The sequence below is a fragment of the Epinephelus moara genome, chromosome 24 (genome assembly GCF_006386435.1).
Source record: "Epinephelus moara isolate mb chromosome 24, YSFRI_EMoa_1.0, whole genome shotgun sequence".
Lineage (NCBI taxonomy): Eukaryota > Metazoa > Chordata > Actinopteri > Perciformes > Serranidae > Epinephelus > Epinephelus moara.
In genome coordinates this window covers 48,403,529-48,418,346 of record NC_065529.1, presented here as the reverse complement: position 1 = coordinate 48,418,346, position 14,818 = coordinate 48,403,529, and the positions used below count along the sequence as shown (strand labels likewise).

The 14,818-nt window shown below is 41.0% G+C and overlaps 1 protein-coding gene across 5 annotated transcripts in view; it reads right to left on the bottom strand.

The window, feature by feature from the left end:
* Positions 1-14,818, bottom strand: part of ripor3 (RIPOR family member 3) — an 80,213-nt gene that overhangs the window by 33,677 nt on the left and 31,718 nt on the right. For 3 of the 5 annotated variants that reach the window (XM_050037658.1, XM_050037656.1, XM_050037654.1), the window contains one exon: positions 3,102-3,203. In XM_050037658.1, coding sequence (XP_049893615.1) covers positions 3,102-3,199 — 98 coding nt within the window. In that variant the 5' untranslated portion in view covers positions 3,200-3,203. The remainder of the gene's footprint in view (positions 1-3,101; positions 3,204-14,818) is intronic. The other 2 variants (XM_050037657.1, XM_050037655.1) reach the window with 1 other exon arrangement.

The window sequence follows — 14,818 nt, the reverse complement described above, 5'->3', positions numbered from 1 at the left end:
TTGAAAAAGGGGTAAATGAAATACATGTGAAGTTAAGACAGTCACAAAATAATGATTGTTTTTTGTGCTAGTGACTGTTCTGATAGAGCTGATGTGCAGAGGACTAAAGTGAGCTTTTGTGATGGGCTATGATTTTACCACACTGAGTGAGACAGTTAAAGCCGTAAAATTAATGAAAGGTTTATTGTTTAGGATTTAGTGGCATCTCGTGTTGAGGTTGCAGATTGCAATCAACTGAAATTTCTCCCGGGTGTCAAGCATGTAGGAGAACTGTAGTGAACGGCCCTATCTAGAGCCAGTGCTCAGTTTGTCCGTTATAGTCTACTGTAGAAACATGGCGGAGTCTGTGGAAGAGGGCATGAAAGTAAAGAGGCTCTCTCTAAGGTAACAAAACATGATTCTTATTTTTTTAGGTAATTATACACTGATGGAAACATATAGTTGTGAATATTATATTCCATTTCTGCCAACTGGTGACAAAGGATGATAAACTGCTGGCACATGCAGATCACATAAACTATCACATATGTGAAATGACTCATAACTTAAAAATATGCAATACAAGAAGTAAAACTGGCCATGTTTACTGCTGGAGGTGTCCTGTAAACAGAGTTTTACAGATGTTTATTTTAAAAATGGTGGCCTATGGGGAAATTGCTTGTTGGGCCGCAGGAGATATTTCATTGCAATTCTGTAAGTGACCACTAGGGAAACAATGGAAGCACTTAAATACACAAACACACAGTGAGAATTAAACTGTTTGGATCAAAGTCACGTAAATACTGGTAAAATGAAAGCAGGTCCACCAGTTATAATACAAAAATTACAGATTCTCCCGTGCAATTAAATAAGACTGTATTCACCCATTTCTGAGAGGGCACTCTGTATAGAGGCAGACACACACACACACACACAGTGTTTGTGACCATACACACATCTGCACAGTGTGTTTAACGGCCATTTTCTCACAAAATAAAAGCTTCACTCAGATTTAGCGGGCGTCCTCTGTAATTATGGACTCAGCTATAAAAGTCTATCATATTGTGTGATAGTTGTTGTCCCAGCGTGTGTGTGTGCGTGGTGCGTCTGTGTCATGTGTATGGCCCGGGTCGTGTCACCATCAAAGCTCCATAATGAAGAATGATGGGAGACCACATGGTGTGATGCTGTCAGGGCAGGAACACAGTGGAGACACTCAGGAATGAAGAGAGTGTGTGTTTGTGTTTAACAGATATAGTGTGTTTGTGTGTACATGTAATTGTAAGATGGAAAACGCACAGGAAGTGCATTCCAGCTCTTGACATGACATTTTGTTCCCTGTCCCTGTCTCGTGGGACAGACGGTTGACATCCGTGTGTTTGTCACTCGTTCTTTCTTCATTCGGAAATAACATCTTGTCGTCTGTGGTGCGTTCACGGTCTGCCCATCAACAAGGAGCAGGCTCGTCTGAGGGTGATGGGATTTCCCCCCACAGACAAGACAACAGTTTAACTTCAAGTGCTGTAAATCTTAAGGGATTTTATTTTCTCCTTTTCATTGTCCTACAGTATGAAAAAAACTTCCAGAGTGGTGATCTGTTTCAGTCTAACTGTAATTCACTGAGCTGTTTATGATCTGCTGCCTGTCATTCATCCTGACAGTTATGAAAATAAATGGAGGTTTTGACCTCAAACAGGAAAAAATGTTTTGTTGGTTTAGACAGCGTCGAAAAGATTTGTTTTGAAATTAATTTAAAGGTTCTGTGTGCGACACTCAGAGCATTCATAGAGCAGCAAACCACTATCCAGCCATCTACCCATCCATTCATTTTCATCTGGTTGTCTGGGGTGGGGTCGCAGGGGCAGCAGGCCAAGCAAAGCACCCCAGACATCCCTCTCCCTGGCAACGCTTTCCAGCTCCTCGTGGGCACCCCAAGGCGTTCCCAGGCCAGATGAGATACATAATCCCTCCAGCATGTTCTGGTTCTACCCTGGGGCCTCCTACCAGTGGGACGTACCCGGAACACCTCTCACGGGAGGCGCCCAGGAGGATTCTAATCAGATCCCTGAACCACCTCAACTGACCCCTTTTGACACGAAGGAGCAGCGGCTCTACTCCGAGGTCCCTCTGGATGTGCAAGGTCCTTACCCTATCTCTAAGGCTGAGTCCAGACACCCCACTGAGGAAACTCAGTTTAGCTGCTTGTATCCGCGATCTCATTCTGTCGGTCACTACCCAGAGCTCATAGGTGAGGATTGGGATGTAGATTTACCAGTAAATCAAAAGCTTTGCCTTCTGGCTCAGCACCTTCTTTACCACGATGGTCCAGCGCAGTGCCCACATCAGTGCAGATGCCGCACCAGATATTTGTATTTTTAGGTTCTCTGTGGTTTGTTGTGGTAAACTGGTCCAGCTGTGTGTGCATAGATTTGTGTATCCCACTGGCTAGCTTATTGCTGCTACTTTGCACTGCACTCATACAGCAGTTAACGCTGTGTAAGTACGGTGTGGTCCGCCAGTTCTCCCCTGGTTAACATCGTTAGCTCTGTCAGAAACGCTGCCCATGGTTAGCACTTATGTTTTGGATTTAGCACAGTTAGCTGCTAGCTGCTGTTTCCAGTCAAGTCATAGGCTTCTCAGATGAGATGATTTACACCACTCTCATGTCTGTGGGGTAAATCTGAAGCTATAGACAGCAACTGGTTAGCTTAGCTTAGCATAACAGAGCCAGGCTAGCTGTTTCCCCCGTTTCCCAGCTGTCGAAGTCACATATTCTGACTCTCAGTACCTGTAAAGCTCGCTAATGAAACCATTATTTCGCTGCAAGAAAGTTAATTAGCGCATTTCCCAGAATATCAAGCTATTCCTTTAAAGTCCAACTAAACTGAATTGTCTGCTGCATCATACATATCTGCTCTCTTAATCATTTGGTTTTCATGATGGCACCGGCTGTCTTTTGCATTAATTGGGCTGAATACAGTTCTCCGTCTGTATATGATGACGCAAAGACAGAGACCTTATTTGTTCCTGCTTGTCATTTCTTCAAGACTTAAACAATTTAAGGTGCCTAAACTGGTTATTATTACCTGCATTCTCATTTGCTATAATATCATGTCACTTACCGTCGTCGTCCAGTCAGAGAGCTGAACCCGGTGAAGGAACGACTCCTGTGGACCAAACCTCCGTCTGAGGGAGAGTCGAATCGCAGCTTCACTGACATCCTGCTGAGAGAGAGAGAGAGAGAGAGAGAGAAAATAATTATAGTGAACAAGATTTTAATTAAAACACACCCACCTCTTAAATATTGCAAATTACTTTCTCTATTCAATCCCAATGAACCTCAACCACGCAAACACACAGGCCTATACACCCCCACCAAACTTTACATAAATTTGATGTGAAGGAGAAATTCAACCAAACTTAAAATCAATAAAATTACTCACAACTTGTTTGTCCCCACGACAGCAGTTTCAAACATAAACCAATTCTGAAAGGCTGTCTTAAGATTTCCAGAAAACTCATCACAATATTAAAAGCATCTGCCACCAGTCCCTTCTCCGGGAAACTGTTTACTCTTTATTTTGGTATTTAGGAAAGTAAGATTCACAGCTGAAGCCTAGAGTGTAAAAGTTGAACGAATACAAGATCACCTGCATTGTTGTGTTTTATTTTATCATTTGTCGCAGCCTGTGTTTTCAGCTTTGTCTTTTTCCTCTTCCACTCACAACACACACAGATACTTGAAAAGGAAAAGACCACCCTAACAGACACTCTCAGACAATCCATAACAGGAAACAGAGCACCAACATCTCTGTGACACATTTAAACAGAACAGGCATCCTAAAGCAGACACACAAACATGTGTACATGCTGGTCTATGGATGGATGTCATGAGTCTGGAGGCTGTGTAGCTCAGATGGCAGAGGTTCAGATTTTTAGTCATACTGTGGCATGTCTCTGGGGAAGGTAATGTTTGTTCGTCAATGTGTTGACCATTTTGGCTCAACAACTATGGGACAAATTGACGTGAAATTTCATAAAGACAGTGAACGTCAGAGGATCAAACCCAATGACTTTGGTGATCCCTTGATTTTTTTTCTTAGTGCAAACAGCAGGCCAAAAAGTTTCATGCATCTAGTAAAATATCTCAAGAACTACAACAAATATTGGTACAAAAATAATTCCAAAGAGTCATGGCTTCAGGCAGAAACCTGAAAACTGGAAAAATGAAAAATGGAGCCAACACGGAAGTGCCAAAAACTGCAGTTCCTTGAATGGCCACTTGAGGCTGGCTCAAAAGCACAGCAATCCCCATAGACCCTCAAGTTAAAATGCCCAACTTTATAGCAGAAATAAAAATGTGTTTACAGTCCGGTACAAAGTTGATTTTGGTCTCTATAGCTAATTACAACATTCATGACGACTGTATGGGGGGTGGTCATTTTAATATTACTCATTTACATTCAGTTATGACTTAAAGTTACGCATTATTAAGGGTCTGGCTGCTTTTAGTGACAGGTGGGTGCTGTCCATTGACAAATTGCTATCACAATAACAGCGTTGGTAAGGTAATGTAACCATAGCATAACCCCAGATTCCCGGAGTGTACGTGTAGCCTTAGCTGTCGCTGTTTCAGTGTGTTTTAAGTTCATGAAAGTTAATTCTAACATATTGATCATCTTAAAATCTCTTGTCCAGTGTTTGGTTGTACTAAAAGACTCTCTAAGGAGTCAGATATTTTTTTAGTGATTTCATTTTGTTTTGTTGGTTTTAAGCCTGTTTTTGCTGGCAAAAGTTAACATTATCACAGTTAACCATAGCTGTAAATGCTCTATGCTAATCAGGCTAACAGCTAGCGTAAAGGTTATCTCATAGATTTTGATAATAACTAGATACCAGACGCCAAGATGGTGCCTATCTATTTCAATGGAGTTGTGGAGCCTAGCGTATACACATACAAAAAGTTTCTACCTTCAAGGTTTACTTAGGCGGTAAGCAGCCCACTGAAGATGCACAGGTGTGTCTCCTGCAGGTCCCACCTGCAAGTTCCCACTTGGCTAATAGACGTTACATTGTGACGGATTTTTAAATAGCTTTTCTCGGCTTGAGGAAAGTTGTACAAATATAAAACACCATGGATCAAAAATTCAGACTTTTTTTTTCGCAGTTCAAGGTGTTCCTGCCAACAGTTTTACAGACTTCTCTTTTACAATGGTGGCCTACGGGGAAAATGCTTTTTGGGCTGCAGGGGATTTTTTCGCTGCAATACAACAAGTGGCCACTGGGATAAATGTGCTGCAAGGCTGAGTGGCTTTCCTGGGGACCTGGGTAATCTCCACCCTCTCATCCAAATACGGTCACTTCTGGCTTCAAAAATCCAAGATGGCAACGGCCAAAATGCCAAACTAGAGGCTTCAAAATAGGAGCCCACAAACTAATGGGTGATGTCACGGTGGCTGTGTCCGTTATTTTGTACAGTGTGTCCACCAGATGATGACTCCAAAGATCCACAGACTTTTCTACTAGCGCCACTAGCAGGTTCACCTTCCTGGCTTCTCATGAAATTTCTTAACTATTGGATGAATTTCTGTGAAATTAAACACAGGCGTCAATGTTCCCCTCAGGATTAATCACTGGTCATCGCCTGACTTTGTATCCTTTTAATATCTACAACTTCTTTTTAAGTTCTCTCGCCTCAGTTTTTAATGCCTTGAGCTGATAATGCATGTGAACTCAAACAGCTGCTTAAGTTCAAAACAAGAATGTCCAAAGATGTTTTGTTCCACATGATGGATAATTACAACAAGGGAGTTTTGAATAAAGTGTTGGTTGTCGTTGTGGTCAGCTGCGTCTTTAACTTTATTTGCATGAAATACGATTCAGACTAAATAGGATTATTCTATAAGGAAGTGACCACAGGAGCTTTTCATTTATGACAGTGAGGGAAAAAAAACATCAAAGTGTGGCACAAGTTTAAAAAGGTCAGTCAGTGACGAAGAGCAGGCGAGGTTTACTGTAAATAAACCCCATCCTGTATAGTTTTCATACACAGGTACACATGCTGCACAAAATAAAAAAATACTGTGTGTGAGTAAACAAAAACAATGTGCTCACACACACACACAGTCTGGATACCATCTGCTCAGAGTCTTTCATGTGGTTCCTGTGAAAGCTGAGTTTGGTTACAGCTAAAAACAAAAAATCACTATTCTTTTTGTCTGCATGTTCATCAGCTGTTTTCTTCTAAATGAGCTTTTAAAGCCTTTTGTAGTAATTCACAAATATATCTGATGTGGAAAAAGATTATTCATTGTCCAGAAGTCATCACTCAGCATCTTATTGAGCCAAGTGCGGTTAAACATCATGAATGTGCAGTGTTTTTTTTATTTTCCTGGCCTACTCCTCTATTTTGTCTTCGCTTGTTTAATTTTAACATCTGCATTCTGCAGGTCTTCGTCATGTGAAAATCCAACCTGGTGTGGAGCTGAAATAACCTTGATGAAGGTCATCTGCCCCAGCGATCAGGATTTGAACCAACAGCAGGAGCAGAAACGTGCTGCCAGTGTAAGTAGCTCAGGGTAACCCAGTTTGAGTCCTGACCCAGATTATTAAACACACTCTGGTCCTGATGCCAGAACCAACAGAGTCACCAGGCAACCAGACATAACACACGGATGGAGAAACCAGGTCTGATGGCTTCAAACCAAAGTTAGCTTATACTGTACAACACGCACACACACACACACACACACACACATACACACACACACTGTCTCTCCCAGTAGGGGAAGTCAAGTGTCTTTTGTTTTTAGAGGATAATCAGTGTTTCTATGTTACCATTTCCTGCCTATTAATTCTAAATCTTGTTTTAGGTGAGGAAGCTGTGTCCAGTGGAGCGATGCTTTCCTCCTCTTTGAATCACTCTGCCAGAAATATTCTTCTGAATGGTAAGTGTACTTTTAATGGTCAACCTCAACCTTGTCCTGTCATCATTCTGTTAAGTGCCCGTCCATTTAGATTTCACTCAGCCAGCCAGCGAGTTTTTGTCTAACGCCACCATGTGGTGGCGTTAGACAAAAGAAATTTGTTTCACACGTCCCACCTCAGGATGAAGTGTAATGACTTTGTTTAGGGCCCGACGGCCGGCTGATTGACGCCGATGTTAACACTTATATTTTCATCACTAATAAAATGCAGGGAATATGGTGTTTTACTTAGAAATGATGTCCTTCCCTGTTACTTTTTGCACTATAACCTACCTCTGTTAAATTGGCAATAATAAGAAGAACTCTGGTACTGTGAACATACATGTGAATTTCTTAATTCATATAGACTTTGATTATTTTATTTCCCAGAGGTTTACTGCCTTTTTGCACATCATATTTTTGATTTATTTTGTATTCAAATTGTTCATATGCTGCTTGTTCCACACAATTTCTGATAATAAAAGTATTTGAAAATAGTAAAATGTTCTTCCTTCAATTTATATCTTTGTAACAAGTGTTTGAACTATATTTAAGCCATCAAAAGCAGGTATTTTGGGTTTTTTTAAATTGAAAAATGTAAAAATTTAATCGGCCAATATATCGGTTATCAGATTTTTATTTATTTTTTTATTTTTTCATAATATCGGAATCGGTATCGGCCCCAAAAAAATCCATATCGGTCGGGCCCTAACTTTGTTGATCTACTGACTTTTTATTTAACTCTGTCATCAGGTAAAATTTTTAATTTGTCCAAGGCTTTGGTTTATAAAAACACTAATGACATATAGAGTTGGGTTGATTTCTGGTTTTGCCGGTTTGCCAGCCAGCATTTGTCATATGACAACAATGGCAAATTAAAAAGTAGTCTACATCAGCAACCTGTGTCGACAGAGTCACAGTGTGAAATCCAACTCATTACATTAGTAAATGCTGTGTTTGTTAACTTGAAAGTTCATGTGTTTTTTGGGGTGCCGAGAGGGGACATAGTAGAGTTAGTGCGCATTCACACGTCGCCATTTGGTCTGCTTTAAACAAACCCCGGTCTGCTTCCACGGATAGTTAGGTTCGTGTGGAGTGGTGTGAACGCTCATTCGAAGTCTGGTGCGGACCAAACGAGCAAACCCTGGTCTGCTTGAAAACTGGGGGTCTCTTCACTTGCAAGTGAACCCTGGTGCGGTTCGCTTACAGTGGGAAATGCAGATGCACAGATAATTTTGTTGGTTGAACAGAGACAGGTAATGACATCTATCCACCTCTAACACACAGACTTGTTTGCTGTTACTGATTCTGTGTTTGTGAACTGGTTTTAAAATCTAAAATCTGGCATTTCTTAATTTAAACCTTCCTGCTTTACTAATGCTGAGTACAGACTTTAGGAAATGTCAAAGTTGGAGGAATCAGCTCAGTGATGTTCAGCTCAGAGCAGCAGAATGACAGAGTTCACTCCAGGCTGAACACCACATAAACCAGCTGGAACAAACCATGAGGAGAATCTGAAACACATCCCACTATCAAATAAGCATTAAGTCTATTTCTGCTGACACAGATATACATCCATCTCCACCTGCCCTCTCAGTTACACTCTCTGGTAACAGCAACATTTTTCAATATGTCAACTCAACAAAGAAGCTTCAATCTGCAGCTGTTTCAGTCAGTCAAATCATTCAGTTGTCATTTTTTACTGTCAGTGCCCGAAACCAATGTTGTCACAGTAGCTGCATGCTCTAACAAACGTCTGAATGTTTGAGTCTGCAGAAAGAATCTGCTTTAAATGCAGCTTTTTCATTTTATGCTACTTTATAAATCTACTCTTCTACATTTCAGGGGGGAATATTGTACTCTTTACTTCACTACATTAATCTGACTACTGAGTTACCCATGCCACACCAGAAAAACTGCTCAGAAATGCCCCAAGGGACGAGACAAAGAGCTTAAGGCGTTGATCTGCCCTCCAAATTTCCCAGTTCCCAATCTGATCGAGCATCAGTGGGACATGCCAGCATCCCGCCTTGCAACCCAGGGGACCCAAAGCATTCACTGCCAACACCCCGGTGCCAGACACCACAGGACACTCCCAGAGGTCCTGTTTAGACTTGTGTCTGGGGTACCAAAACACCCCATGGATTCTCCATTGGATTAGGATCTGGGGAATTTGGAGGCCAGGTTGATGCTATGAGCTCTTTGTCATGAGCATTGGGCCATTCTTGAAAAGTTTTTGTGTGGGATGATGCACTGTCCTGCTGGGGGTAGGCGCTATCATCGGGGAGTGCCGTTGGCATGATGGGGGTGTTTGGTCTGCGACTGTGTTTGGGTGGGCGGAGCGCACCAAGTGGCATCCACATGAATGCCAGGACCCAAGGTTTCCCAGTAGAAAATGTTACTCACTTCACCAGCCAGTGGTTTTTAATGTTGTGGCTGATGGGTGTATATGATGATGTCTCTGAGAAGGACCATTCTGTCCACCAAGTATTTTTACTTTAAAACTTTACGTATATTTTGCTGTTAATACTTTTGTAGTTTTACTTAAGTGAAATCTTAAACATAAGACTCTAAATGGAACAAACAAGACAGTAAAAAGAATAATAGTTTGGATGTCATGGTAATAATAAAAATGATAAAATGACAACACAGAAGAGTAATATTGTAAACCAGATGATAAATAGTATATATAGTAGCACCACAAAGGCGCCACATCAGTCCTGAACATGTATGGAAAACAATGTGTTAACAGTGTTTAAGAGTCTCCACTGTTTACACTGGGAGACAGACGACAGGAAAAAGAGAAATAGAGCAGAAACAGAGTGAGAAGTTATATCTGACTGCAGGGAGAAAGAGGAATATGTGAGGAAGATGGCATAACGGACACAGAGTCTTCTTCATAGCTGCAAATATTGCACAGAAAGTCTCAGATTGTTCATTAAAAAAACATTTCTGGAGCTCTTCAGTATTTGTCTCGACATGATTCAAATAAAGGAACTAAACCTGCTTAACTTAAAAGCTACGGTGACCAATACATGTTTTAATCAGAGGTAACTATGTACATTTACTCAATTACTATACAAAAAGAAGTATTTCACTGCTGGAACGATGGGCTTTTCATAAAATGGAGCTGTCTATGCTGTAAAAGGAAGCAAATATGTTTGACATTGGTGCTACACGACCAGAAAAAACAGAGAAAAAGGACTGTGGCATTTACTTTTGCTCAACAAGTAGAGAACCCACAACTACCAGAGTGTATTGTGCCACTCCGGACCAATAACCGCACCTGCTGGTGGGTGACATAATGCAGGTTTCCTGCCCGAAAACAGTATGGCAGCCGGCTGGTAACTAATGATTTGTATTAAAGTTAAACAGTGACAAGAAATAGGCAACGCAGTGACAGAGTCTTGGTTCATATTTGACCAGCACTGCGTAGTTTCACCATTTGATCTCAGTTTTGGTCTGCGTTTGAGGGAATGAAACAGACAAGTGGGCGACTTACTCTCTCTTCCGGAAATACAATCTGTAGTTCGAGCACCAGCCCAAGAGCCAGCGAGAGAATAAATTACAGGTTAAACATATATTATATATCAACAAATAAATTCTGATGTATTATTCTAGATTAAGATGTGTCTTTATTGATCCGCGGGGCAAAGTCAGAAGCTACCCATCAGTATATTAAGTAATTAAAATGAGCTAGACCTTTATTCGCTGCAACATTTTACTGATGAACACATTAATGCATCAGTAGTGACTGTATAATCCAATAATATAGTTATAATAAATCATAAATTATGCTGAAGTGGACCAATCTGCCTAATGAGTACTTTTACTTTTGGCACCTTAAGTATATTTTTATACTGATACTTGCTGATCATATTTTTCTTAAAACTTGAATCCAGGACTATTGATCTGAGTACATAAGCCATCTCTCGTGCTTTCTGCTTCCTATCATTGTATTTTTTAAGTCAAATTCTCTCAATTTTTTGTACTTACTTTTAGTTTTGCTGAATTAATTCAAGAGATTTCTTGTAGATCAGGCTGTTTTCACTCAGACAGACCCCAGACCAGCTGATTTCATTGATGAATAATTAGGTGGTGTGACTAGAGGTGTGCAGGCCACAGGCTGCAGCTGGTGTGACTGAAAATCACCGAGAACCACTCGTGTAAAAGCAACTGAGAACACGTGAAAGAGATAAAAACTGTAAGAAAATGTTGTAATTACAAGTTCTACTGATGTACAGAACAAAAAATATTTGTGTTTGTGTATGGACTGCTGTGTGGGGTGTCTGGAGGAAAGCAGGGGGGAGATCTGGTCCTAAAAAATTATCCTTGACCTGCAAGTGATTTACAGGGTCCCATGTGGTGAGGAGGTGGGGAGGTTGGGGCCTCTGTGTGTGTTTGTGTGTGTGTGTGTGTGTGTGTGTGTATGAGAGAGAGAGAGAGAGAGAGAGAGAGCATGAGTGTCTGGTCTAGCTAAAGGGCTGTAAACATGCAGCAGACCCCCACAGTGGGCCTGTGCATTGTCTGTGGTGGCAATCACACACACACAAGTACATACATTTGCACACAAGCAGACACACGTCAAACACTTAAATGTTTATACACACACACACACACACACACACACACACACACACACACACACACAGTCCATGTAAAACTTCAACATGAGGAAGTGATTTCTCCTCTCTGGGTGTGGTGGAGTGACAGTGGGTTAAAATGTGGTTTCATTGGTAATCACTCTCCTTCAGCTCAGCGTAATTAGCCTCCACTTCGACGTTTGCCTGTTTTTGACTCTGTAATGATCAGTTCCTTCGCTCAGTTGCAGTGAGGCCGGATCCATCAAACAATCAGGTTTGTAAGTGATGGCAGATTCAGACCCCCAGAAGCCTGGTAGATCCTGGGAAATCAATGAACCTCATACAAGAACTACTGGTACTAAAGCCCCTTTCCCACTGGAGGAAAAAAAACAACTAATACCCGCTAACATCTGGCTTTTGTATTAACTGGGAAAGGTTGCAATTGGCATTCACTCCCGGGTCAAATCACTCTGCTGTAGTCATGAGTATTTGTCGGCTGTAGCTCCTGTGATTGATTGAAATATGACACCCAGGTGGACGTGCTAATTTTTGCCCCTTTGCTGGCGTGATGCAATGATGGCTGCCACAAAGTACCATCAGTCTGCATCTAAACAGCATCCAAACATTGTTCAAAAATAGTCAGCACCGAGTTTCAAAGAGAGACTGAATAGATCTGAATAGACCACAGTAACATTTTCACTGCCCTCCATGCTGCTTTCTACTTTTTACTAACCTGTTTGCCAACGTAAACGTGACACCAGTAGAAAAAAAAAAACGCCAACACAAAGTCATACTTACCTACTGCAGAGCCATGTGCACAGTGTACTGGCAGTGTCTTAAAAAAGGCGGTTGCCGAACACAGATTTACAGTCTCTTTGTGGTGGTGACGTCAAATCGTATGACCTTGGTGTTGCTCATTTATAGCCTAATGTTAACACTATCTCACTGAACAAAACATGCTAGTACCATAAACGTTTGTTTGCCACAGAGCCTATTTTTTTTCAATAATCCAAAGTTCAATTGAAAAATCCTGTAGGCTTTTCGATGAGGGAACCAGGGTGACACTAACTTCTCTGTTGGCCTACAAAAAACGTCATCCCTGGAACACTGTACCCTTGGGGCAACTGTACTTCTCCGTCCTCTCTTGTTGGACTGAGGGCAGACTGGTCGCCACAATGACTCACTATCACCTCTTGAGGTCTAAGTGGTATTACAGGATAGGACGGGCTGGGCTAGCTGGTTAGCATGCTCAATTCGGTAGATGTCTATGTACCTGATAGATAAATGTCTTTGACATGAAGTCAAAACTGCGACCTTTTCACATTCTGTTGATAATGTTAGTTCATTTTTTGAATGCTTTAGACTAAAATTATGGTCATATTTTACACATTGCAGCTTTGAACAGCACTTTGGGATAAAAAAAATATTACGCACAAAGAGCACATTCCGCTCATGTTCTCTGTAAAGCCATCATGAAATCTCAGATTGATGCAAGACATCTGATAGTTTAACTACTACAATGGTTTCTTATTAAGAAGGATTTGAAATAGTTGAATTGATCCAGCATGCTAACAGATAATCACAGCTGTTGTCATCTTTTAATTCCAAGATGATATAAAGACAAAGCAGCATTGTATTACACACAGCGAGCACTGCAGAAGCCTGTGTGTTTGTGGTTAACCTGACCATATGGAAAACAGCTTTACTCTCTGTTTGTGTTCAACGAAACGCATCAAAAACAAGATGAGGAACGTTCTGTATGTACATCTTCAGTCTCTTGGGTCCTACTGTGTGTGTGTTTCTGGAGGTCTTGTTCCCCTCTTGTAGCCCCCCCACTCATCCCTCTTGCATCTCCCCATTTAATGGAAATATGTTTTTTGTTATCGTATGTTCCCATCTGTCCCTCTTGTTTGTGGTTTGTGTCTCTATCCTTCTCTCCCTCTACTTATTCCTGTTTTTATGTCTCTGTCTCTTCCCCTCCTCTCTCTGGCACACAGATCATCTGTGATCATTAGAAGACAGCTTTTAAATTACTTTGAATGCTCCTCAGAGACTTTGCCCAATTTCCAAGTAAACAGAATCCATAAAACATCTTTTATCGTATTAAGAGCAGCAAACGAACAAATCTCTCTCTCTGTATGGTGCCATAAATCCTTGGATCAAAGAGATTCTCCATGAGACAAGAGAGAGAGTGTGTGATTGTGTGTGAAAGAGAGAAGAAGAAGAAGAAACTTTAAATTACCTCCTCTTAAATTCAAATATTTGTTCATTCTTTAGTTCTTTTTGCTCAGTTTCAGATCATCTCTGGCGCTCAGTCGTCACCTCTGGCTCACTGCCAGCTGAAACATGATTGGCTAATTTTGTAGGGGTCAGAGGTCACAGATGACTCATGTCCCCCCAGGGTGAAGAACTATGCTGTTCTTGACTGAAACATGCACACACACGGAGACATGGCCATCCTAAAATAGTAGCTATGGTTTTAATGTTTCCTACATGTATTGTATAAATGAAACCAGCAGATGTATTCTCACTGATCTGCAGCTTTTATTTATTCTTTACAAAGTCTTTTCAGTCGCCATCAAGGTCTCCAAACACTTTAAGATAAACAAATCTAAGCCAATACTTGTATACATTCAGTAGAATCATTCTTCTGTTCTAGACTTTATATTTCCGGTCTGGTTTTAAAAGAGAGCTTCTACAAAACGGAGGGATATTGCACAACACTAAATATGTTATCAAGATTAATACGTTTCCTTCTGTCCTGAAGAGATTCCAGACATTATCAGTGCTTTACATCTTCCATCACTGCTCAGCTTGGAGTAACTTTATTATGATAATTTGAAAAACACTCTGCTGTCTTTTACGAGATCAATAATCCAACCTCTTAAACCTATAGTTAAAAAGCTGCACTCCTTGCAATTCGATTGATGCGGATCATTTCAAGATACAACCACCACAGCTGGTTCAATAAACGCCTCTGTCATACAACAAACGTGTAACTCACCTATTATACCATATGATAATCCACAGATTGATTATATTCCCCAAAGGTCCACATGATCTAAATCCAGTGAAGTATTTTGTCCAAACACCTTATTAAATCCATAGATACCCACAAACTACCATACCATTTTCACATGTTCACATTTCTCCTCCTACTGTAAGCAATAACTCCTGTTTGCATGTAAATATGACCACTCTTTGGATATCGAAATAGTGGCTGAACTCTGACCTTTTGATTGACACCTCTCTTGAGCCAATCAGAGCTTCCATGTCCTTCCCTCAGCCTAC